Below are 26,724 nucleotides of genomic sequence, written 5' to 3'. Positions count from 1 at the left end.
GTAAGAATGTTTCTCTTTTGAAGTTTAATGACTTCTCAGACATTGCTTTTATTTATTTATTTTGTTTTATGTTTCGGAAGTTTTCAATGAAAAAGTAATATCATAAAAAGAAAAAACTATAAGTCATTTGATCACAATAACAAGAAAAATAAGGAATCAAGAGTCAGTTTGCAAAATGTTTAAATACTTTGCACAAAATGTTTCCAGATTATAATATGGGAATCACACTTTTAATGTCATCAGTGCTTCAGGTTCACTTACATTTTTATCAGAGGTGATGGTAAACAAATGGGGACTGTCAAGCGTGAGTATTGAATGGCTCAGGGAAGGGCTGGTAGCATTGTTCTTGGGGGGCAGGAAGGGTAGGGAGTCTCATTGTCTGTTAAGAAATGTACATAAAACACTTGGGGCCACAGAAAAGAGACAGGAGCCATACTTTGAATGTTATATAAACTCATGCACTCTCTTTGCTATTAATGTACCCATAATGATACTCGTGATATGATGAGACGAGTCTATGCAGAGAGATGACCTGGGCACTGGCTATAACAGCACACAGCTCTTTTTTATTTTGCCTGTTCACAAGATTGATTGGGCCTCTTTCTGCTGCTGTATTTCAGGCTCGGATCGGCAGCCAGAGCGATGCATTCGCCATACAGTCTATTCGCAACGTGCGAGGCAACGGCTTCTGTGTTGACTGCGATGCTCCAAGTGAGTAAAAGGGACTGGGGTTGGGAGAAAGATGGATCAGAAAGGGAAAAGGGGAGAATGAGAGAGATAGAAGAAGAAAAAGTCTCAAGAGAGGGGGACAGTAACTCTAGAAAGGTGCAAATGAATTACTAAACTTTACAAGCTGTGATACCTTTTTACTGGACCAACCATGCAAGTCCCTACAGATGGCATCTACTTGGGTTCTCGAGCCAGTATCTTTAGTGAATATGCATGAGAGAGATTCGCATACGGTGGAGGTAGTGCATGCATATGTATCTTGTGTATATTTATTGTGAGAATCCTGAAAACCTGACTGGCTGAGAGGAGAACCAACGCTCCAGGTAAGCACATCTTTATTTTCTATCTAATGCCTGCTCTTTCACAGATTACAGCCCATTTCCCTGAGCCATCTACGGCAAGAGCTTAGACACAGGTTGACATAAATTCCTCTGGCACAACCAAATCACTTTTCCTGCTTTTCTTTACTCTGTTCCACTCATTTCCCACCTATCATAGTAATCCTCATTCATAAGCGTCTCTTACTGGCCTACAGTTCTTCAGAAGCACCAGTCTGCCCTCTCCCCTCCACTCAGGACAACTTCTTTTTATGCTGGCTGTGATTTACCTGGAGAAAAATTTTATTAGAGAGTGAGGAAGAAGGACTTGGATGGAATTAAAACAGCTCTAGCTGACTCCTGATGGTTAACCAAACAAGCTCTTTGACTCCTTAGTGTATGATTCACACAAGTAAAATAAAACAAGAAAATCAAATGTCACTGCACATTAGTTAGCAGGAAAAATAACAAAGGAAGAGGTTGAATGGTAATAATAGAAGGGTGGAAACAACGAGTGTATGAAACCACAATCCGAAAAAGTTACTTCTGATCTGTATCCACTCAGTAGAGCCTTTTAAGTGCTCGACATGTTTCAGCAACAAGCCTGCATCAGGGACTCTTATCCGGAGACAATCCGCTGGAAAGACGCTAACGAAGGACCAGACAGAAGGAGGAGAAAGGGTAACGTGGAGGGGCATAATCGAACGGGGCCCGCCATCTCTAATGACGGCCCCGTAAAGCAGCATACCCGACCGTATTATCGAAACAAGATGGCCGGCCATCTTTCGTTTCGATAATATGGTCAAGGCCGGCTAAATCTTAACATTTGGGCCGGCCTTAGAGATGGCCGCCATTGGTTTTTGCCGATAATGGAAATTAATGGCGGCCATCTCAAAACCGGCCAAATCCAAGCCATTTGGTCGTTGGAGGAGCCAGCATTTGTAGTGCACTGGTCTCCCTCGCATGCCAGGACACCAACCGGGCACCCTAGGGGGCACTGCAGTGGACTTCACAAATTGCTCCCAACTGCATAGCTCCCTTACCTTGTGTGCTGAGCCCCCCAACCCCCCCCCCCCCCCAAAACCCACTCCCCACAACTGTACACCACTACCTTAAAGGGTAACGGGGGGCACCTACAGTGGGTTTCGGGTGGGTTTTGGAGGGCTCCCTTTTACCACCACAAATGTAACAGGTAGGGGGGGATGGGCCTGGGCCCACCTGCCTGAAATGCACTGCAGTACCCACTAAAAACTGCCCCAGGGACCTGCATACTGCTGTGTTGGAGCTGAGTATGACATTTGAGGCTGGCAAAAAAATGTTTTAAATTTTTTTTTTTTTTTTGGGTGGGAAGGGGGTTGGTGACCACTGGGGGAGTAAGGAGAGGTGATCCCCGATTCCCTCCGGTGGTCATCTTGTCAGTTTGGGCACCTTTTCAAGGCTTGGTCATGAACAAAAAGGGACCAAGTAAAGTCAGCCAAATGCTCATCAGGGCCGGCCTTCTTTTTTCCATTATCAGCCGAGGCCGGCCATTTCTTAACCACGCCCCTGTCCCGCCTTCTATACACTGCCGACACGCCCGCTTGAACTTTGTCCGGCTCTGCGACGGAAAGCAGTTGAACCCGGCCAAAATCGGCTTTCGATTATACCGATTTGGCTGGCTTTAGGAGAAGGCCAGCCATCTCCCGATTTGTGTCAGAACATGGCCGCCCTTCTCCTTCAAAAATAAGCGGGTTAGTAACATAGTAGATGACGACAGAGAAAGACCTGTATGGTCCATCCAGTCTGCCCATATGTTTTACTTTATGTGTATACCTGACCTTGATTTGTATCTGCCATTTTCAGGGCACAGACTGTAGAAGTCTGCCCAGCACTAGCCCCGCCTCCCAACCACTAGCCCCACCTCCCACCACCGGCTCTGCCACCCAATCTCCGCTAAGCTTCTGAGGATCCATTCCTTCAGAACAGGATTCCTTTATGCTTATCCCACGCATTTTTGAATTCCGTTACCGTTTTCATCTCCACTACCTCCCGCAGGAGGGCATTCCAATTATCTACCACTCTCTCCGTGAAAAAATACTTCCTGACATTTCATGTCCTCTAGTTTCACCGCCTTCCCATCTACGGAAAAGGTTTGTTTGCGGATTAATACCTTTTAAATATTTGAACATCTGTATCATATCAACCCTGTTTCTCCTTTCCTCCAGGATATACATGTTCAGGTCAGCAAGTCTCTCATATGTCTTGTAACGCAAATCCCATACCATTTTTGTAGCTTTTCTTTTTACCGCTTCAATCCTTTTTACATCCTTAGCAAGATATGGCCTCCAAAACTGAACACAATACTCCAGGTGGGGCCTCACCAACGACTTATACAGGGGCATCAACACCTCCTTTCTTCTGCTGGACACACCTCTCCCTATACAGCCTAGCAACTTTCTAGCTACAGCCATCATTTTGTCACACTGTTTCGTCACCTTCAGATCCTCAGATACTATCATCCCAAGATCCCTCTCCCCATCTGTACATATCAGACTCTCACCACCTAACACATACGTCTCCCGTGGATTTCTGCTCCCTAAGTGCATCACTTTGTATTTCTTCGCGTTGAATTTTAATTGCCAAACCTTAGACCATTCTTCTAGCTTCTGCAGATCCTTTTTCATGATTTCCACTCCCTCCTAGGTGTCCACTCTGTTACAAATCTTAGTATCATCCGCAAAAAGGCAAACTTTACCTTCTAACCCTTCAGTAATGTCACAATTGAACAGAATCGGCCCCAGCACCAATCCCTGAGGCACTCCACTACTCACCTTTCCATCATCCGAGCGAATTCCATTAACCACCACCCTCTGGCATCTGTCCGTCAACCAGTTCCTAATCCAGTTCACCACGTCGGGTCCTATATCTTCAGCCTGTCAAGTTTATTTAAGAGCCTCCTGTGGGAAACCGTGTCAAAAGCTTTGCTGAAATCTAAGTAGATTATGTCTATAGCACGTCCTTGATTCAGTTCTCCGGTCACCCAGTCAAAGAATTCAATGAGATTCGTTTGTCACGATTTACCTTTGGTAAAACCATGTTGTCTCGGATCTTGCAACTTATTGGCTTCCAGGAAATTCACTATCCTTTCCTTCAGCATCGCTTCCATTACTTTTCCAGTAACCGAAGTGAAGCTTGTAGTTTCCAGCTTCTTCCCTATCACCACTTTTGTGAAGAGAGACCACCTCCGCCATTCTCCAATCCCACGGAACCTCTCCTGTCTACATAGATTTATTAAACAAATTTTTAAGAGGACCCGCCAGAACCTCTCTGAGCTCCCTCAATATCTTAGGGTGGATCCTGTCCGGTCCCACAGCTTTGTCCACCTTTAGATTTTCAAGTTGTTCATACACACTCTCTTCCGTGAACGGTGCTGTATCCATTCCGTTCTCATATGTACTTTTGCCAGTCAATTGCGGTCCTTCTCCAGGATTTTCTTCTGTGAAAAAAGTATCTATTTATTTATTTATTGATTGATTGATTGATTGATTGATTGATTGATTGCATTTGTACCCCACATTTTCCCACATATTTGTAGGCTCAATGTGGCTTACATAGTACTGTCAAAGGCGTTTGCCCAGTCGGTGGATAACAAATTCAAAGTTGTACAGTGATCGTATGATGTGTAAGTGGAGGATCGGAATGGATGAAGATTGCGTGTTGTCCTGTTCGATCATAGTCATGCTGTGTTGGTAGGTGAAGAGGGTTACGTGGGGTCGTTGGGGTAGGCCTTTTTGAAGAGGTTGGTTTTTAATGATTTCCTGAAGTTCAAGTGGTCGTGGATTGTTTTCACAGCTTTTGGGAGCCCATTCCATAGTTGTGCGCTTATGTAAGAGAAACTGGCTGCATAAGTTTTGTATTTCAGTCCTTTGCAATTTGGGTAGTGTAGGTTTAGGTAAGATCTTGATGATCTGACTTTGTTTCTTATTGGTACGTCAGGAGTAATGGCAGGAAGTATTTTTTCACGGAAAGGGTGGTAGATAAGTGGAAAGCCCTCCCGTGGGAGGTGGTGGAGATGAAAACGGCAATGGAATTCAAACATGCTTGGGATAAACACAAAGGAATCCTGTTTAGAAGGAATGGATCTACAGAATCTTAGTGGAGATTGGGGTGGCAACATAGGTAATTGGGAAGCAAAACCGGTGCTGGGCAGACTTCTATGGTCTACGCCCTGACTGTAACTGAATAGATAGGGATGGGCTGGTGTGTAAATTTTAAGGGGCTTCGATGTTAGTTTCAGAACATTTAGTACAAGAAGAGTGCTGGGCAGACTTCTACGGTCTGTGCCGTGGGAATGGCAAGGACAAATCAAACTCAGGTATAAAGTATCGCATACCATGTAAAATGAGTTTATCTTGTTGGGCAGACTGGATGGACCGTTCAGGTCTTTATCTGCCATCATTTACTATGTTACTATGTAAATTAAGAGACTAGTTAGCTTTTTCCAGAAGTCTGATTTTTTTTTAATGTTTTGGATGCTGAAGCAGTGGTGCTTGTTTTGATCATAGAACCAAAGATCCACCAGTGGTTTTACGACTTCTGTTGCTATAGCCAATATTGAGGCAACAGATACACCCCATCGGGGTAAGTTTTTCTTGGTTTTTCTACTTATGATTGCTCGTTTTGTTTTGCTCCAATACAGCACTGATGCTCCTGAAAATAAAACTGAGGTGGAAGAAAAAACAATGAAGGTGGAACAAAAAGATATGAAGGTACCCAAAGAGAAAAGACACCCCCAAATCACTAATGTTGAAACTGGGACTACGCCGTATATGATTTTGTGGACTAAGGTGCAGATTTTGAAGATGATCCGTTCTTTGATTGGGAGCCAATGCAACTTTTCTCGGAGGGGTTTGGCACTTTCGAAGCGTGTTTTGCTGAATATCAGCCTGGCTGCTGTATTTTGGGCGATCTGGAGTTTTTTTTATGAGTTGTTCTTTGCAGCCCGCGTAGATTCCTTTGCAATAATCTGCATGGCTTAGGACCATTGATTGTATTAGGTATCGAAAAGTTGCTCTTGGGAAGAAAGGTTTTAATCGTTTGAGCTTCCGCTTTGAATAGAACATTTTCTTTGTTACAGAGTTTACTTGACTGTCGAGGGTAAGGTTGTGATCGAGTGTGACACCGAGTATTTTCAAACTGTCCGAGGTAGGGAGGGTATGTCCTGGAGTATTTATGGTTGTGGGTTTGTATTTGTTGTATGGAGAGGAGAGGATGAGGCAATGAGTTTTTTGAGTTTCAGTTGGAATGAGTTTGCCCAGGAGTCTATGATGTTCAGCCTATCGTTGATTTTGTTGGTTATTTCTGTCAGATCATGTCTGAAGGGGATGTATATATCATAATTGATCTTTAGACTAGAAAGAGTCAAATTGATCTATAATGCCTATCACTTCAGACCACACTGTACTCGCATCTCCCAAAAACAGCAACATATCATCAGCAAAATAAATACATTTTTTTGCTCTGCATTCCCCCAAACGGATGCCCGGAACAGCAACAGATCCACAAATTTTAATAGCTACGGGGGCTCCAAGGTGATTACAAAAATTAAAGGGGACAAGGAGCAACCCTGCCTGGTGCCTTCATATAAAGAAAAGGGAATCGGTAAGCGCTCCATTTAGACAAAGCTGCGCCTCGGGAGCCACATAAAGAACACAGATCCATTGCAGCATCGTTCAGTCTCACAGTTCCCTTTTTAGTCTTCCTCCTTTCACTAATGTACCTGAAGAAAGTTTTATCACCCCTCCTTACATTTCTAGCCATTTGTTCTTCCGCTTGCGCTTTCGCCAGACGTATCTCTCTCTTGGCTTCTTTCAGTTTCATCCGGTATTCCTCTCCGTGTTCCTCTTCTTGAGTTTTTCTGTATTTCAGGAATGCCAACTCTTTAGCCTTTATTTTCTCAGTTTCCTTTTTCTCTTGCTTTTATTTACTCTCCTTACATAAAGGTTTGTGGCCATATTTATAGCTTCTTTCAGCCTGGACCACTGTCCTTCCACTTCTCGTATGTCCTCCCAACCCATCAGCTCTTTCCTCAGGTATTCTCCCATTTTACTAAAGTCAGCATGCTTGAAATCCAGGACTTTGAGTTTTGAGGGGCCGCCCTCCACTTCAGCTGTTATATCAAACCAAACTGTTTGATGGTCACTGCTGCCCAGGTGGGCACCCACTCAGACATTTGACACACTATCCCCATTTTGTGAGCACCAGATCCAGCGTCGCTCCCTCCCTCGTGGGTTCCGTCACCATTTGTCTGAGCAGAGCACTTTGGAAAGCATCCACGATCTCTCTACTTCTTTCCAATTCCGCAGATGGAACCTTCCAATCTACATCCGGCAGATTGAAATCTCCCAGCAACAGCACCTCTCTCATCTTTCCCAACTTTTGAATATCTGCGATCAGATCTTTATCTAGTTCCTCCAATTGTGTCGGAGGTCTGTAGACAACACCCACGTGGACAGAGGTTCTATCATCTCTTTTTAGGGTGATCCATATCTGTTCTTCCTTTCCCCAGGCCCCTGTCATTTCAGTCGCTGCAATATCATTTCTCACATACAGAGCTACTCCTCCACCTTTACGACCATCTCTATCCTTCCTAAATAGATTATAACCTGGTATGTTTGCATCCCATTCATGGGAACCATTGAGCCACATCTCCGTGATTGCAACAACGTCTAAGTCTGCCTCCAACATCAGGGCTTGAAGGTCATGAACTTTATTGCTTAGACTGCGAGCATTTGCGGTCATCGCTATCCATCTACATTTCAGTGGAATTTTTATCTTCTGTTTAGTCTCACTTCCTGCTGTGTTGGTAAGAAGTGATTTGCTAAGATTGTTGTTTTCATTGCTTTCTTTTCTACTGTTGCATCTTGTCTTTAGCTTTAGCTGTGGGTGACCACTTGAAGTGAACTGCCTCCATATGCCACCCCCGCCTTCTGGTTTAAATGCCTAGAAATATATTGTCTGAATTTCTCCCCAAGGATTTTTTTTTCCTGCCACAGTGAGATGCAGCCCATCGTTACAGTATAGTCTTTTGTTTTTCCATGTATTGCCCCATCCTCCTATGTACCTAAATCCTTCTTGGTGACACCAGGCTTTGAGCCAGCTATTGAATTTCTCAGTACTTTGCAATCTTTTCTCTCCCTTTCCAAAGGTAGGTAGTACTTCAGAGAAAGCTATTCTTTGTATCAAAGGTTTTAACTCATCTCCCAGCTCCTGAAAAGCTCTCCGCGTGGCAAGTGGGGTATTACTGGACAAGTCATTTGTTCCCAGGTGGATAACAACATCAGTGTTTGACTCCTTAGTTTCTTCTCTGGTAGCTGTAGAGCCTGGAAGGCATTTCACTTTGCATGGCCCCTTGAACTGCGTTTCAAAGTTAATGCCTCTGATAATGGAATCCCCTTAGTAGCAACAGTTTCCTGCTATGAGTTTCAACATTAGTGATTTGGGGGTGTCTTTTCTCTTTGGGTACCTTCATATCTTTTTGTTCCACCTTCATTGTTTTTTCTTCCACCTCAGTTTTATTTTCAGGAGCATCAGTGCTGTATTGGAGCAAAACAAAACGAGCAATCATAAGTAGAAAAACCAAGAAAAACTTACCCCGATGGGGTGTATCTGTTGCCTCAATATTGGCTATAGCAACAGAAGTCGTAAAACCACTGGTGGATCCTTGGTTCTATGATCAAAACAAGCACCACTGCTTCAGCATCCAAAACATTAAAAAAAAATCAGACTTCTGGAAAAAGCTAACTAGTCTCTTAATTTACATAGTAACATAGTAAATGATGGCAGATAAAGACCTGAACGGTCCATCCAGTCTGCCCAACAAGATAAACTCATTTTACATGGTATGCGATACTTTATACCTGAGTTTGATTTGTCCTTGCCATTCCCACGGCACAGACCGTAGAAGTCTGCCCAGCACTCTTCTTGTACTAAATGTTCTGAAACTAACATCGAAGCCCCTTAAAATTTACACACCAGCCCATCCCTATCTATTCAGTTACAGTCAGGGCGTAGACCATAGAAGTCTGCCCAGCACCGGTTTTGCTTCCCAATCTCCACTAAGATTCTGTAGATCCATTCCTTCTAAACAGGATTCCTTTGTGTTTATCCCAAGCGTGTTTGAATTCCATTGCCGTTTTCATCTCCACCACCTCCCACGGGAGGGCTTTCCACTTATCTACCACCCTTTCCGTGAAAAAATACTTCCTGCCATTACTCCTGAGACCCCCCTTCAACCTCAATTTAAATTTATTTTTGCTAAGTTTGGCTGCAGTGAGTCTTGGTGTAGGGTAGATGTCAGTCACCCCCAAGGGCTGAAAGAATTAGCATTTGAAGCACAGCCCAGCTGTTTTTTGACTGGATACGATGTGATTTTGTTTTTTGTTTTATTTTTTTTCAATTTAAGAGGGGCTTTTTTATGCGTCCAGGGATAGTTGGAACTTTTACCTGCTTATTTATTCATTCATTTGTTTTATTCTATTTATGTAAAACATTTATAGTTCATGCTATGTGGATTACAATTAAAATATACATAAAGTTAAACAACCAGTAAAATAAAAACAAGATAGAAATGCAAATACGTAAAAATACCACTGCTCTAACTAAACACACTAAATCCGCCCCCATATTCACAGTGGGAATACAAAAATAAAATCTGTGGTCTAGTTTAATAACCACTCCAGAAAGTCATCCTTAAGTAAGTAGAGTTTCAGCTGTTTCCAGGATCTTACATGGTGTTCCAGAGAGTAGGCCCTGAGCAATTCTAGAGAAAAGGAAGAGTTACAGAGAAGCCTGATATTTCTCTAACTCAGGGGTTCTCATCCCAGTCCTCAGGACGTGCCAAACCCGTCAGGATTTCAGGATGCCCACATTGAATACGCACGGCCTCCATTGTATGCAAGTCTAACTCATGTTTTTAGCTATAATTGATCACCAGCTGAAGATAAAAGCGAACCCTGTTACCGATAGTCATATCTTTGGCAATTTCCGCATTCAAAGTTATTCAAGTTTCCCAAGGATTTAATTGGTACTGAATAGCATGGTCTGATGGTTTTGTCGAGCTCCTGCCTCTGTCAATGTGTACCTATATTCATGTGGTTAAGGTGCAGGTTTAACACAACAGACACTTGCAAGCTGTTTTGAATAACTTTGAATGCGGAAATTGTCCGCTGGATGTTTTTGCTATCGGGAACAGGGTTCGCTTTGGACTACTATTATCTTCAGCTGGTGATCAATTATAGCTAAAAACGAGCATTGCTGCTGGTATTGAATGTTTGCAAAGCTTGTGATGGTTTATGATACATGTACCTGTGTTGTTAGTTCAAGGTTTTGTATATTCCTAATCAGAGTGCATTGGGTGTATATGTTTTTGTACTCTGATATACAGCTATATTCCCCTGTGTTTACTGATGATTAAATTTTAACTGCCAGACCCTCGACCAGATCCCTTCTCATCGTTTCTACTCCCTCCAGGGTATCCACTCTATTGGCTATTTTCGTGTCATCCGCAAAAAGGCACACCTTTCCTTCCAACCTTCAGCAATATCTCCCACAAATATATTAAACAGAATAGGCCCCAGCACCGACCCCTGAGGAACTCCACTGCTTACCTTCCTTTCCTCCGAGCGGATTCCATTTACCACCACTCTCTGCCACCTGTCGGTCAACCAGTTTCTTATCCAGTTCACCACTTTCGGTTCTAAGTTCAACCCTTTCAGCTTATTCACGAGTCTTCTGTGGGGGACAGTATCAAAGACTTTGCTGAAGTCCAAGTAGATTACATCTAGCGCACATCCCTCATCCAGTTCTTTGGTTGCCCAGTCAAAAAAGTCAATAAGATTCGTTTGGCAGGATTTTCCTTTGGTAAAGCCATGTTGCCTCGGGTCCTGTAACCCGTCGGTTTCTAGAAAGTTAACTATCCTTTCTTTCAGCAGTGACTCCATTATTTTTCCTACCACCAACGTGAGACTTACCAGTCTGTAGTTTCCCACTTCTTCCCTGTCTCCACTTTTGTGAAGAGGGACCACATCCACTCGTCTCCAATCTCGCGGAACCTCTCCCATCTCTAAAGATCTATTGTATATAAGAGGTCCCGCCAGGACCTCTCTGAGCTTCTTCAGTATCCTGGGATGTATCCCATCCGGCCCCATAGCTTTGTTCACCTTCAGATTCTCCAGCTGTTTATAAACTCTTTCTTCCGTAAACGGCGTAGTATCCACTCCATTCCCAGACGTTCCCTCGATAGCCAACCGCGGTCCTTCTCCAGGAATTTCCTCCATGAACACCGAAGAGAAATGGGACTTTTGCTATACTGCCTTTCTGAGGTTTTTGCAACTACATCCAAAGCGGTTTACATATATTCAGGTACTTATTTTGTACCGGGGCAGTGGAGGGTTAAGTGGAGCTGCAGTGGGAATCGAACTCAGTTCCCCAGGATCAAAGTCTACTGCACTAGCCACTAGGCTACTCCTCCACTCCAGCACATTCGCTTTATCTTCATCACTCTGCACATAGCCATTCTCATTATCTTCCAGTCTCACAACTCCATTCCTATCTCTTCTCCTTTCTCCAATATATCTGAAAAAACTCTTGTCACCTCTCTTTACATCTTTAGCCATTTTTTCTTTCGCTCGCGGTTTCACTAGCCGTATTTCCCTCTTCGCTTCTTTCAGTTTAATCCAATAATCTTTTCCGTGGTCCTCTCATTGTGTTCTTTTGCCTCTTTTGCTCTTATAAGTACATAAGTACATAAGTAGTGCCATACTGGGAAAGACCAAAGGTCCATCTAGCCCAGCATCCTGTCACCGACAGTGGCCAATCCAGGTCAAGGGCACCTGGCACGCTCCCCAAACGTAAAAACATTCCAGACAAGTTATTTTTTTCAGCTACTTGTTTGGAGAACCATATAGGCTTCCTGCTTCTCTTGTTTTTGTGTACATTCCTCACAAAAAGATCAGTCATTATATTTATAGCAGCCTTTAGCTTGGACCACTGTTTTTCCACTTTTCCTATGCCTTCCCACGCCAACAGCTTCCTTCTTCAGGTATTCCCCCCATTTTATCAAAATCAGTACGTCTGAAATCCAGTACTTTGAGTTTTGTGCGTCCACACTCCGCCTTCGCCCTTATATCAAACCATGTGCTAGCTAGAATAACAAGGGTGTTATCAACAGCCAAGGACTCTGGAACTTACCTGGCAGCTTCTCTGTCCATCTTTAGTATTAAACTGAGACGACCGCGTTTGCGCAACGGGCAGGAAAGCATTTGCGCTTCGTTGCCAGAGAATGTGGTAAAGGCAGTTAGCTTAGCAGAGTTTAAAAAAAGGTTTGGCCAGCTTCCTAAAGGAAAAATCCATAGACCATTATTAAATGGACTTGGGGAAAATCCACTGCTTATTTCTGGGATAAGCAGCATAAAATGTATTGAAATGTTTCAGGATCTTGCCAGGTATTTGTGATCTGGATTGACCACTGTTGGAAACAGGATGCTGGACTTGATGGACCCTTTGGTCTTTCCCATAAGTACATAAGTAATGCCACACTGGGAAAAGACCAAAGGTCCATCGAGCCCAGCACCCTGTCCACGACAGCGGCCAATCCAGGCCAAGGGCACCTGGCAAGCTTCCCAAAGGTACAAACATTCTATACATGTTATTCCTGGAATTGTGGATTTTTCCCAAGTCCATTTAGTAGTGGTTTATGGACTTGTCCTTTAGGAAACCGTCCAACCCCTTTTTAAACTCTGCTAAGCTAACCGTCTTCACCACTTTCTCCGGCAACGAATTCCAGAGTTTAATTACACGTTGGGTGAAGAAAGATTTTCTCCGATTTGTTTTAAATTTACTACACTGTAGTTTCATCGCATGCCCCCTAGTCCTAGTATTTTTGGAAAGCGTGAACAGACGCTTCACATCCACCTGTTCCACTCCACTCATTATTCCCAGTATGGCAATACTTATGTACTTATGTAACAAGTAGAAGTAATCAATTTTTACTTGTTCCAAAAGTACAAAGACTAGGGGACACTTGAGGAAGTTACATGGAAATACTTTTAAAAGAAATAGGAGGAAATATTTTTTCACTCAACGAGTAATTAAGCTCTGAAACTCTTTAGAAAAGGTTTACATAGTAACATAGTAGATGACGGCAGAAAAAGACCATGGTCCATCCAGTCTGCCCAACAAGACAAACATATGTGTAAACCTTACCTTGATTTGTACCTGCCTTATTCAGGGCACAGACCGTACAAGTCTGCCCAGCAGTATTTCCCGCCTCCCAACCACCAGTCCCGCCTCCCATCACCGGCTCTGGCACAGACCGTATAAGTCTGCCCTCCACTATCCTCGCCTCCCAACCACCCATCCCTCTTACCCCCAACTGCTCCGCCACCCAATTTCGGCTAAGCTTCTGAGGATCCATTCCTTCTGCACAGGGTTCCTTTATGCATATCCCACGCATGTTTGAATTCCGTTACCGTTTTCATTTGTACAGATTCTTGGAGGATGGAGTGTTTCCACGATTTGGGTTTCTGCCAGGTACTTGTGACCTGTTTTGGCCCCTGTTGGAAACAGTATACTGGACTAGATGGACCGTTCGTCTGACCCAGGAGGGCTAGCTGCTCTTAGGTTCTTCACTATTAAAGATTGTCTGTTATTCATCACTAGCACTCTTGAATTCAGTAGCTGTTTTGTCTGGTGAGCCATGAGGAGTCAGACTGAAGGTCTGTTTCCAACAGAATCCCAAAGAGAGCTATTCTTTCGGGTAATCAGTGGGTTTTCCAAGTCTAGCTAACTAATCACTGTTTATTGACCTTTGCACTATGAACCTGTCTTAACGCGTCTTAATTTTTCACCACATTTCCCCAGCTTAAATGTGCATTGAGTGAAAAATACTTTAAAGTGTGACCTATAAGCTTCATTGAATGTCCCCTAGTTACTCATTGCCCTTCACTCAGGATTTTATAGAGCCTTTTCATATCTCCCCTCAGCCGTCCCTTTATTTCTGTTGCCCTTCCTATGGGATAATAGAACCTTTTCTAGCCCTCTATCATCTCAGTTCTTGGGTCCTTTTCCAGGTCATTTATAAATGACCCTTGAGAACATTTAACCACTTAGCACTGCTTTATTTTCTATCTGCAATAGGACATGGCCGCCTTTCTCGTGACTCTGTAATTTCCTCAGGAGTTTCTCATAATGAAATGAAATGCCCTCATCCATGTTATCCATAGGAATCCTTCTTTCAGACGCCAGTCTGTTTATTTATTTCCTTAATGAAATTTGTTCTTGAGTACAAGCTTAGTTCATAAGCATGTGTCACTGGATGGAATTCTCTTCCTTCCAGTTTACACCAGGAAGAAAATGTTGTACAGTTCAGGAAACAGTTTAAGGTTACTACTCCATTACTACTGCCTGATGAAGGCTGATTATAATTACTAATGGAGTTGTGGAGTGAAATGCTGCTATATTTTTTTCTTGTTTGGCATGGTATTAATGTAATATTTCAAATTATTATTGTTGGATTGTTCTCTGCCAAGAGTTGTGTATAGAAAGGCTAGAAACCTTAAAGACAGAGGAAAGGAGGGACCAGGGAGATATGAAGCAGACATTTCATTACTTGACAGAGATGGGGAAATGGTAAACTAAAGGACATGAATTGAGGTTGGAGGATGGTAGACTCAGGAGTAACATCAGGAAATACTTTATTGTGGAGAGGGTGGTGGATGCCTGGAATACTGTCCCAGTGGAGGTGGTGGGGTCAAATTCAAAAAATTTGGGTTCAACACAGAGGAAGGAACCAAAGCAAAACTTAAGTGACCTTCACATTTTAAAGAAGGCTGCATAGAACAACAGATACAACCCTAAACTAAAGTGTATAGGGGTTTGTGTGTATGTATTTGCTTTTCCATCCCTCGTCGTTGGCTTCTCTTTATCCCTTATTTTTCTTCTGCTGATGTGTCTTCTTTTATTTCCTCCTTTCCCATTAGATCCTGATTGGGCCAGTCTAAACTTAGGCTCCCTAATGTGCATTGAATGCTCTGGTATGCACCGGAACTTGGGCACTCACCTGTCCCGAGTGCGCTCTCTTGACCTCGATGACTGGCCAGTGGAACTTGTAATGGTCATGACGTCAATTGGCAACTCTCTAGCAAACAGCATCTGGGAGGAGTCCCTGCAAGGATATGTAAAACCTGGAGCAGAAAAGTGCAGGTAAGGGTCCCACACCACTGTTGAATTCTAGGGTGACATCAGACTGACATGGAAAATATGCTGTAACCAGTTAGAGGTTCAGATTGGTATGGGAGAATGAGATACTAAGAGGGGAATTGGGACGTCCTGCTCATAATATGCAAAAAAGGTCCATCTCACAGCAATTTTCGAACATCAAAGACATGCAGTACAGAAGAAAGGTGTCCTTATACTGGAGATGTCCATCCTGAACAACCATTTTACAAACTGAAGTGTTTAAATTGTAAATGGGGGGGGGGGGGAGACATAGAGACATCTGTCTGGCAACATTCTTCTGAAAATGGCCACACTGACGTCCTTGCGGAACAGAAGAGCTGCTTAGTGCTGTGGACACAGGTTTAGATCCCACAGTAACCCAGGAACAGATAAATGCCTTCTGTACCTGAATGTACACCACTTAAATAGCCTTCAGACTTGCAGGTGGATCATATCTGTTCCTGGAGGGAGCCCCAGGAAAAGAAATGAATAGTTGCAATGATATCCTTTGCTTTACAGTCTACTGCACTAACCAACCCTCTGACCTGCTTGCTGTTTTGCTCAGAATGGGCATGATACCTGCAGCTGACATATATAGCCTGGTTTTCCTTTCAGATTTCACTTTAAGGTGGGGGGATTAAGGAGGGATCGTACCTTAATCCCTCCAGTGGTCAGCTACTCAATTATAGCAACCTTTTGTAACTTGGATGTGACTGAAAGAGGTCTAGATAAAAACGTTCTTCTTTTTAGACATGGAAGTTTCTTCCCATTCAGAGATTGATGTTGGATGTCCTACTTTTGGGCCTGCCCACAACATGCCCCCTTGCAATTTGGACAAACTGCTTTGTTAAGGTCAAAATTCTGACTTTCCAAAATCGGGATTTGGACCTTTGTAAGGCATTTTGAGGATGTGGTTACAGCGGTTAGTGTATCTGGGTTTAAAAAAGGTTTGGACAAGTTCCTGCTATTGAGACTAAAAGGCATATTTTCAAAGCACTTTGGGAGGCTAAGTTCCATAGGTTTCTATAGAACTTTGGGAGGCTAAGTGCTTTGAAAATGAGCCTGATAGTAACATAACATAGATGACGACAGAAAAAGACCTGCATGGTCCATCCAGTCTGCCCAACAAGATAAACTCATATGTGCTACTTTTTGTGTATACCTTACCTTGATTTGTATCTGTCATTTTCAGGGCACAGACCGTATAAGTCTGCCCAGCACTATCCCTGCCTCCCAACCACCGGCTCTGGTACAGACCGTATAAGTCTGCCCAGCAATATCCTCGCCTCCCAACCACCAGCCCCACCTCCCACCACCTGCTCTGCCACCTGATCTCAGCTAAGCTTCTGAGAATCCATTCCCTCGGAACAGGATTCCTTTATGTTTATCCCACGCATGTTTGAATTCCGTTACCATTTTCCTCTCCACCACCTCCCGTGGGAGAGCATTCCAAGCATCCACCACTCTCTCCGTGAAAAAATACTTCCTGACATTTTTCTTGAGTCTGCCCCCCTTCAATCTCATATCGTGCCCTCTAGTTCTACCGCCTTCCCATCTACGGAAAAGGTTCGTTTGCGGATTAATACCTTTCAGATATTTGAACGTCTGTATCGTATCACCCCTGTTTCTCCTTTCCTCCAGGGTACACATGTTCAGGTCAGCAAGTCTCTCCTCATACGTCTTGTAACGCAAATCCCATACCATTCTCGTAGCTTTTCTTTGCACCGCTTCAATTCTTTTTACATCCTTAGCAAGATACGGCCTCCAGAACTGAACACAATACTCCAGGTGACAGATGTGGGCAAGCCACTGCTTTCCCTGGGATTGGTAGCATAGAGTGTTGCTACTATTTGAGATTCTTCCAGGTAACTTGTGACCTGGCTTGGCCACTGTTGGAAGCTGGATACTGGGCTACATGGACTAATGGTCTGACCCATTATGAAAATAGAGAGATGTAAGTGGTTCAGACAGTTATGGAGGAATTGGTGATGTATGAATTGATGAGGCTTGGACTCCTAGGAGGGGTGATACATGCACCAAAGGGCAAGTTTATAACCTAGGTACCCATGTTTATATGTACATTACACTCTTAAATGCTTATAATACTGACCCAGCACCTTATGAGCTAGCACGGTACCTTATACGTGTTGAATTACACAGAATGTATTTGCAAGGAAGGTGTACGCAGGGGTGGAGCATGGGAAAGGCATAGGCGAGGCTCCCACTTACACATGTAACTAACAGATTAGTATAAGTTATGTGCATCCCTGCCGTGTTTAGCCACCCACACTTCCATGGAGTCCTCTGATGTCTCTCACAGCGGCGTGGGGGCTCTGCTCAGTACGAGCTGTTCTTGGTAAAGAAGGCCTCCCTCCCTCCTACCACATGAAGTGCTCAGTGGGTCAGCTGATTCCTCTATCGCGATTCACTAGTGCCATCACAGTGTGGTGACGGCACTAATGAATCTGAAGAATCACACTCGATGAACACTAACCTTGAATCGACTGAGACATAATGGAAAACATGCAATGGATGTTCTATTATCTGCTGATATCCTGGACAATTTGTTACCAGTCAGATGCCTTCAACAGTGGACATAACGTACCAGTTCTGTTAACAAATATAGGCTGTCCTTGGAAAGTACACGCGATAGGTTCCAATGCAAATACTCAAAACAACAACCACCTCCAGTCGAAATGGCACCTTAAACACCGAAATGTCAGGGCCCAAATGTCAGCTAAACATTCTGGCTCAAAATTGCCCATTCCCATTGGCTATATAAACTTAAGATCCATAGTTGACAAAGTAGAAATTATTAAAGACTGGTTGGAGGAAGACCAACTGGGACTACTCTTTATAACTGAAACATTGCTGAGATCCCACAATATAACAAAACAGTGGGTAAAAAAACAGGAGTTCCAGAGTGAAGATGAACCAAACTTTATTGACATTGCAATTAGGGAAATAAGCCCACCAGGCTATAAAATCACACACCTAAGCCGGGCATCAACATGCTATACAAATCATTCTTCAAGCTCGAACTTACTTCTGAACTCATAACCCCATCACTGGAAATTCTGGCCTGCAAACTCAATGGCCACATTTTACAGGGAAATATTTGCTTCATGCTATTCTACCACCCACCAGGCAAATGGATGGACGCACAGGATGTTTTTATGGATCTTGTCTTGAACACATGCACTCACAATGACACCGTGAGTCTGTTAAGCAACACAGACCTACACTTTATTTATTTTTAGCATTTGTATCCCACATTTTCCCACCAATTTGCAGACTCAATGTGGCTTACATTTGCCGTAATGGCGATTGCCATTTCTGGGTATCAGACTTATAGATGGTATTGCATTAAGGTACATAAATGTAGAGTAACATACACGGTGCATACATAAATGGTGACATATATGTAGCATAATAAATATTGAACAGAATGTGGTGTAAATATATACCATGTTCATACATACATGGTGAAGAAGGATAAGTTATGGTATTGCAAAAAGGTTCCTGAGTAATACATTAAGTTGTAACAGATATTAGGTCATCGATTATAGAGAGACCTTATTCGGTATGAGGTTTAAAGTGGTGGTGCTTGATCATTACTAGTAGAGAGGTTAAGCAGTCTTGCAATAAAAGTTTGGTTTTGTATGGATCGTGTATAATGTTATTATTTAGTATTTAAGATGGAATGTTTGTGGTATGCCTTCCTGAAGAGATCTGTTTTCAGTAGCCTTCTGAAGATGGTTAGGTCTTGTGTTGTTTTTATGGCCTTCGGCAATGCGTTCCATAGTTGCGTGCAGATGTATGAGAAGCTGGTCACATGTATGGATTTGTATTTTAACCCTTTACAGTTAGGGTAGTGGAGATTGAGGAATGTGTGTGATGATTTTTTTGCGTTCCTAATAGGCAGGTCTATAAGGTCTGACATATACAGTGGGGGAAATAAGTATTTGATCCCTTGCTGATTTTGTAAGTTTGCCCACTGACAAAGACATGAGCAGCCCATAATTGAAGGGTAGGTTATTGGTAACAGTGAGAGATAGCACATCACAAATTAAATCCGGAAAATCACATTGTGGAAAGTATATGAATTTATTTGCATTCTGCAGAGGGAAATAAGTATTTGATCCCCCACCAACCAGTAAGAGATCTGGCCCCTACAGACCAGGTAGATGCTCCAAATCAACTCGTTACCTGCATGACAGACAGCTGTCGGCAATGGTCACCTGTATGAAAGACACCTGTCCACAGACTCAGTGAATCAGTCAGACTCTAACCTCTACAAAATGGCCAAGAGCAAGGAGCTGTCTAAGGATGTCAGGGACAAGATCATACACCTGCACAAGGCTGGAATGGGCTACAAAACCATCAGCAAGACGCTGGGCGAGAAGGAGACAACTGTTGGTGCCATAGTAAGAAAATGGAAGAAGTACAAAATGACTGTCAATCGACAAAGATCTGGGGCTCCACGCAAAATCTCACCTCGTGGGGTATCCTTGATCATGAGGAAGGTTAGAAATCAGCCTACAACTACAAGGGGGGAACTTGTCAATGATCTCAAGGCAGCTGGGACCACTGTCACCACGAAAACCATTGGTAACACATTACGACATAACGGATTGCAATCCTGCAGTGCCCGCAAGGTCCCCCTGCTCCGGAAGGCACATGTGACGGCCCGTCTGAAGTTTGCCAGTGAACACCTGGATGATGCCGAGAGTGATTGGGAGAAGGTGCTGTGGTCAGATGAGACAAAAATTGAGCTCTTTGGCATGAACTCAACTCGCCGTGTTTGGAGGAAGAGAAATGCTGCCTATGACCCAAAGAACACCGTCCCCACTGTCAAGCATGGAGGTGGAAATGTTATGTTTTGGGGGTGTTTCTCTGCTAAGGGCACAGGACTACTTCACCGCATCAATGGGAGAATGGATGGGGCCATGTACCGTACAATTCTGAGTGACAACCTCCTTCCCTCCGCCAGGGCCTTAAAAATGGGTCGTGGCTGGGTCTTCCAGCACGATAATGACCCAAAACATACAGCCAAGGCAACAAAGGAGTGGCTCAGGAAGAAGCACATTAGGGTCATGGAGTGGCCTAGCCAGTCACCAGACCTTAATCCCATTGAAAACTTATGGAGGGAGCTGAAGCTGCGAGTTGCCAAGCGACAGCCCAGAACTCTTAATGATTTAGAGATGATCTGCAAAGAGGAGTGGACCAAAATTCCTCCTGACATGTGTGCAAACCTCAGCATCAACTACAGAAGACGTCTGACCGCTGTGCTTGCCAACAAGGGTTTTGCCACCAAGTATTAGGTCTTGTTTGCCAGAGGGATTAAATACTTATTTCCCTCTGCAGAATGCAAATAAATTCATATACTTTCCACAATGTGATTTTCCGGATTTAATTTGTGATGTGCTATCTCTCACTGTTACCAATAACCTACCCTTCAATTATGGGCTGCTCATGTCTTTGTCAGTGGGCAAACTTACAAAATCAGCAAGGGATCAAATACTTATTTCCCCCACTGTAGGTTGGGGCTTCTCCGTGGACGATTTTGTGGACCAGGGTACATACTTTTAACGCGATTCGTTCTTTTAGTGGGAGCCAGTGTAGTTTTTCTCTTAGGGGTTTGGCGCTTTCATATTTCGCTTTCCCATATATGAGTCTGGCTGCTGTGCTTTGAGCGGTTTGAAGCTTCTTGGTACTTTGTTCTTTGCATCCGGCATAGATGGCATTGCAGTAGTCTAGATGACTTAGCACCATTGATTGTACTAAGCTGCGGAATACTTCCCTTGGGAAGAAAGGTTTGATTCTTTTAAGTTTCCACATGGAGTAGAACATTTTCTTTGCTGTATGCATCTGCCCATGCATGAGTTCATTATTTGAAGAATGATAGAGACACTCAGAATCTATTGGATTTCCTAGACATGTGGTACTTCCTAAAATCCAACAAAAAGCTCCACCCACAACAAAGGGCACCAGCTGGATATGCTAACTTACAGACTCACAGTCGCGAGATGACAATCAGAGATGTCCTATGGTCACCGATCTCATGGTCGGATCACAACAAGCTAGAATTCATCGTAGATTGGCCAAAACAGGATAATAAGAGAATCTGTGCAGTCCCACCTAACTCCTCTACATCTAGAGTCAAAATTGATAATAGACCATTTCTGGAACAAAATAATCAAAAGCTCCATGCTGGACCAATCAGAACCTACTGCCCTTCTGAATGAATGGGATGAAATGACTCATTAAATATTGGACAAAATAGCATCAGAAAAGCTGAATCACAAGAGGAAAACCTATCCCTGGTTCAATCAGAAACAAACGCAGATGAAAAGGCTTGAGAGGAAGTGGATTCGCTGCAAATCTGATGAAAGTAGAGTTCAATGGCACAAAATGATCCAAAAATTTATGTCTGAGATCAAAAAAGCCAAAACTTAATATTTTGGAGACTATGCAGCTGGAGCTCAACTGAATTTCAAAAAACATTTTGGACTAGTTAATGGACTGTTGGACACACAGGATTTGACTACAGACAACAAACAACCTCCATCAGCCCAGAAGTTAGTGAACTACTTTGAGCAAAAAGTCACCACTACCAGAAGAGGACTGCCCACCCAAACAAGTGACACATGAATACCTGGATGAGACAAGACATTCCGAGGATCCCATGCCAGCAGACAGATCATAATCATCTTTCACACCACCTACTAATGACATGGTCAGATATTTTGTGAACAGATACACCAAATCCCAGTGTATACTAGATGCTGAAGAGCACCCCCAACACATTCATACATTGCCTAACAAAGCCCATCACCTTTGTTTCACTGGGGCCAGTTCACAAAAGAAATGGGAGGCATAATCCTAACCCCCATTCCAAAAAACAGGAAGGTCACGTGGGGTGTAAAATCTAACTACAGACACCACGTAGCTTCCATCCCCTTACATACCAAGGTGATGGAAGGCATAGCTACACAACAATTTACAGAATATATGATACACTTTTCATTATTGCACAGTTTTCAATCAGGCTTCCGCCCTAGCCACAGTACAGAGACAGTTCTAACATCATTGGTAACAGAGCTGAGAAAGGAGGTCAGCAAGGGCAGGAGTGTCATGATCCTCCAGTTCGACATGTTCTCGGCTTTCGTTTTGGTGTACCATGGGCTGTTATTAAACATATTAGACAACCTAGGTATAAGAGGCATGGGACTTTCATGGTTTGAGGGATTTCTGAGCAGCAGATTCTATAAGGCGAAGATGTCAGGATCTCTATCATCAGAATGGACCCCAGTATGTGGAGTGACTCAAGGCTCCCCCATCTTGCCATCTCTAGTTAATATTCTAACGGCCTCACCTAGGCCACAAACTGGAAGAGAGCGGTTTCAACACATACATTGTCGGGTTCTCGAGGCAGAACCGGAATTCGTGAGCCCTTGGACCACTGCCGAGGAGCGGCAAAGGCAGGCAAGACCACCCTGGAACTGGATACAAGGAAGAGCAGGACTGGAGTAGTAACTGAGGCAGGCAACTAGAACAGGTAGAACAGGAACAGCTTCACCTGCGCTTGACCACCATTCCTCAGGAGTTGAGCTCCCAAGTGCGGGTGGCCGGCAGGACTTGCAGGACAAAGCAGGAACTGAAGATCCAGAGGACCCACCCTGGGTCTGGGATACACGAGGAAAGATAGGCTAGATACTAGACTAGGACTGTAAGCTGCTACGCAGCCACTAAGCAAGAAACACAAGACAGACTGAGCAGACAGGATGTGCACAAAGACTTGGCAGGAGCAGGGGCTAGGATATACATACAAGCTTGGCAAAGCAGAGGCTAGGAGGCACATGCAGGCCTGGCAGAGGCAGGGGTCAGGAAACATATACAAGCTTGGCAGAAACGGGGTTCAGGATATACCCTAGCTAGGCAGAAGCAGGATTCAGGATATACACTAGCTAGGCAGAAGCAGGATTCAGGATATACACTCAGGATATTTGTTTTTTGTTTTTGTTGCATTTGTACCCCGCGCTTTCCCACTCATGGCAGGCTCAATGTGGCTTACATGGGGCAATGGAGGGTTAAGTGACTTGCCCAGAGTCACAAGGAGCTGCCTGTGCCTGAAGTGGGAATCAAACTCAGTTCCTCAGTTCCCCAGGACCAAAGTCCACCACCCTAACCACTAGGCCACTCCTCCTAGGCAGAAGCAGGATTCAGGATAAACATACAAGCTAGGTAGATTGTAAGCTCCTTTGAGCAGGGACTGTCCTTCTATGTTAAATTGTACAGCGCTGCGTAACCCTAGTAGTGCTTTAGAAATGTCAAGTAGTAGTAGTAGGTAGAAGCACACAGAGAGTATCAGGGTTCAGACAATAGTCAGAGACAGGCAGCAAGCAGAGAATAAACCAGGCACTAGCAGAGGTCAGGGCAATGGCTGAAGCTTCAGGAGCTAACAACCAGCGACAGGGAACAAACAAAGGCTGGAAGCTAAATAGCTCCAAACACAGACAGGGATCATACAAAGGCTGAAGCTTCAGTGGCTCCAAACACAGAGTGGAGCACCAGAAGGACTAGCAGTCCACAGACACACAAGCAGAAGGGCAAGAGCCCACACAGAAGGACTAGCAGTCCACAGACACAAAAGCAGATGGGCAAGAGCCCCAGAGAAAGGCTGTGTGGCAGCACAACAGTACACTCACTAACCTGACGACCTTTTGGCATAACACAGTGCAAAGGCCCTGAATGCAAGCACAGCACTTCCTTATGAAGGCTCTCACTGATGATGTCACCTACTGCAGGACAAGAGCAGGGAACACACTCACACCAAGGAGAGGCTTGGAACACATAGGAAGGACAGGCAGGAGCCATCTTGGAAGCTGGAACAGAACAGGCGGAAGCCATCTTAGATGCTGGCTCCCCAGAGAGACATAGCCCACACAGGTGAGGTCTAGGGAAGTAATCAGCACACAAAGACAGAGACAAAACTAACACAGAAACAGACAGAAGCCAGCACAGATGCTGACCCCCAGAAATAAGGTAAGTCTGAGGGTGGTCACGGCCACAGACGTGACATACATCTACACAGGCGACGTAACCAACCGTATGCATCCCTTTTGTTAACGGTATCCAAGATGTGCTAGGAGACATCAAACGAGCACTTGATCTGATGGAATCCTGGGCAATGGCTTTTAAGCTAGAACTTAACAGAGGTAAAACTTATCACAGTTATCGTTGGATACCAGCAATGCAGTTATGTGAACAGCATTCACCGCAGGAACCCAGTGTGAGATAAGTACTTCACGTTTGGAAGCTGTATATATTGAAAGATGACCATTCATAAGTACATAAGAATTGTCGCACTGGGAAAGACCAACAGTGGCCAATCCAGGTCACAAGATCCCAGAAAACTCAATACATTATTTATTTATTTTATTTTATTTTTGTGCATTTTTACCCCACATTTTCCCACAAGAGCAGGCACAGTGTGGCTTACATTAATACAAGAGGAAAGTATACAATGCATGGAGGGCACAGTGCCTGAGAACCAGGGTTCAAATTCCACTGCAGCTCCTTGTGATTTTGGACAAGTCACGTAATCCTCCTATGCCCCAGGTACAAAATAAGTACATGCATATTATTTTATTTATTTCAACAAACTTGATATATCGCTAAGAGCCTTCACATAGACATTAAAGCGGTTTACACTATAGAAGTCTAAGGAAAGGGAAGCAACGGAATATACATAATTCCTCCCCACATAGTCAGAACTGTCTTACAAAATCTGCTTGTTATACTACTATCATGTTTTTTCATTATCATGTTGCCCAAGATCCTTCTGTAACATTAAATGTATATTTTCTAATGTCTTTCCACCTCTCATGATGTATTGTAAACCACATTGAGACTGCAAAGAGGTGGGAAAATGTGGGATACAAATGCAATAAATAAATAAAAAAGAGTATAGAAGGAGCTATGACGGAGGGAAGGAGGCATTAAAGAGGCGTGTCTTTACAAGGGTTACAAGATGGCAGCGGTTTAGATGGTCTCATGAGTAGTGAGCACCAATCGAGGATCGACCCAAAACGAGTCCAATACTACCAGAGCGTTAAGGTGAGATTCTGCGGAATCTAGACCACCGTCCGGTCAGTTATTCAAAGCCGGGACACCGCTAGAACCAGACAAGATTACCCTCACGTAGACACCCAAGACCAGGCCTCAACTACTGGACCTAAGAAACAAGATGGCAAGCGCTCTGCAAAATCCATCGTGGAGACAAACAAAGCAGATCAATCAGTGATATGGTTCAAAACTTTATTTTCAGAGATTCGCCCGACTCAGACTGTTTCTCGCCCACAAGGGCTGCGTCAGGGGCTAATAGTCCAAGCAGGACATGAGATTGAAACGTAAAAAACCAGCAAGGTGCTTTCCTCAATCAAGGTGAGGACATCAGCTCAATACACAGGGTAAGTCCAGTCGCATCTCTCAGCTGCTGGAAAAAACCGAGTGGAGGAAATGACGTCAGTCAGTTCAGTTGGAAGTAGCAGATAAATGGAACTAGATTTTTAGAACTACTAGTGTATATGATATATTTATATACACTTTTGATAGTTTGTACCCCTGACGCAGCCTGAGGGCGAAACGTGGCCACGTCGGGTATGGTTCCAATAAATGCATTTGATTCCACTGCTTTGTTGTTTCTTTCTCTATAACATTAGCAAAATCCGTCCCTTCATCTCTGAGCACTCTACCAGTACCCTTATCCACACTCTTATCACCTCTCGTCTTGATTATTGTAACCTGCTTCTCACTGGCCTGCCTCTTAGCCATCTCTCTCCTCTTCCATCAGTCTAAAACTCTGCTGCGCGACTCATTTTCCGCCAAAGTCGCTATGCTCACATTAGCCCCCTCCTTAAGTCACTTCACTGGCTCCCTATCCGTTTCCGTATTCAGTTCAAGCTTCTCTTACTGACCTATAAGTGTATTCACTCTGCTGCTCCCCGTTACCTCTCCACTCTCGTCTCTCCTTACGTCCCCCCTCGAATACTCCGTTCTGAAGATAAATCTCTCTTATCCGTCCCCTTCTCCTCTACTGCTAATTTTAGACTCTGTTCCTTTTGCCTTGCTGCACCCCACGCCTGGAATAGATTTCCTGAGCTGTGCGTCTAGCCCCGTCTTTAGCCGTTTTCAATTCCAAACTTAAAGCCCACCTATTTACCACTGCTTTCGACTCCTAACCACTACTCACTTGCCCTATCCTTTAACCCCCTATTTACTCCCGTACCCTTAATTGTTCTGTCTGTCTACCTGTTTTATCTAGATTGTAAGCTCTTTGAGCAGGGACTGTCTTTTTTGTGTATGGTGTACATTGCTGCGTATGCCTTGTAGCGCTATAGAAATGATAAATAGTAGT

General features: G+C 43.8%; 1 protein-coding gene across 1 annotated transcript in view; it reads left to right on the top strand.

Moving 5' to 3' along the window:
* The window catches only part of LOC115461843 (arf-GAP with GTPase, ANK repeat and PH domain-containing protein 3-like), a 726,817-nt gene that overhangs the window by 683,345 nt on the left and 16,748 nt on the right, over nt 1-26,724 (top strand). Inside the window, exons 15-16 of the mRNA XM_030191903.1 lie at nt 621-711; nt 15,065-15,287. Coding sequence (XP_030047763.1) covers nt 621-711; nt 15,065-15,287 — 314 coding nt within the window. The remainder of the gene's footprint in view (nt 1-620; nt 712-15,064; nt 15,288-26,724) is intronic.

The sequence above is a fragment of the Microcaecilia unicolor genome, chromosome 1 (assembly GCF_901765095.1).
Source record: "Microcaecilia unicolor chromosome 1, aMicUni1.1, whole genome shotgun sequence".
NCBI classification, from domain to species: domain Eukaryota; kingdom Metazoa; phylum Chordata; class Amphibia; order Gymnophiona; family Siphonopidae; genus Microcaecilia; species Microcaecilia unicolor.
Note: the sequence above shows the minus strand (reverse complement) of the source record. Positions and strands in the feature narration are given on the sequence as shown.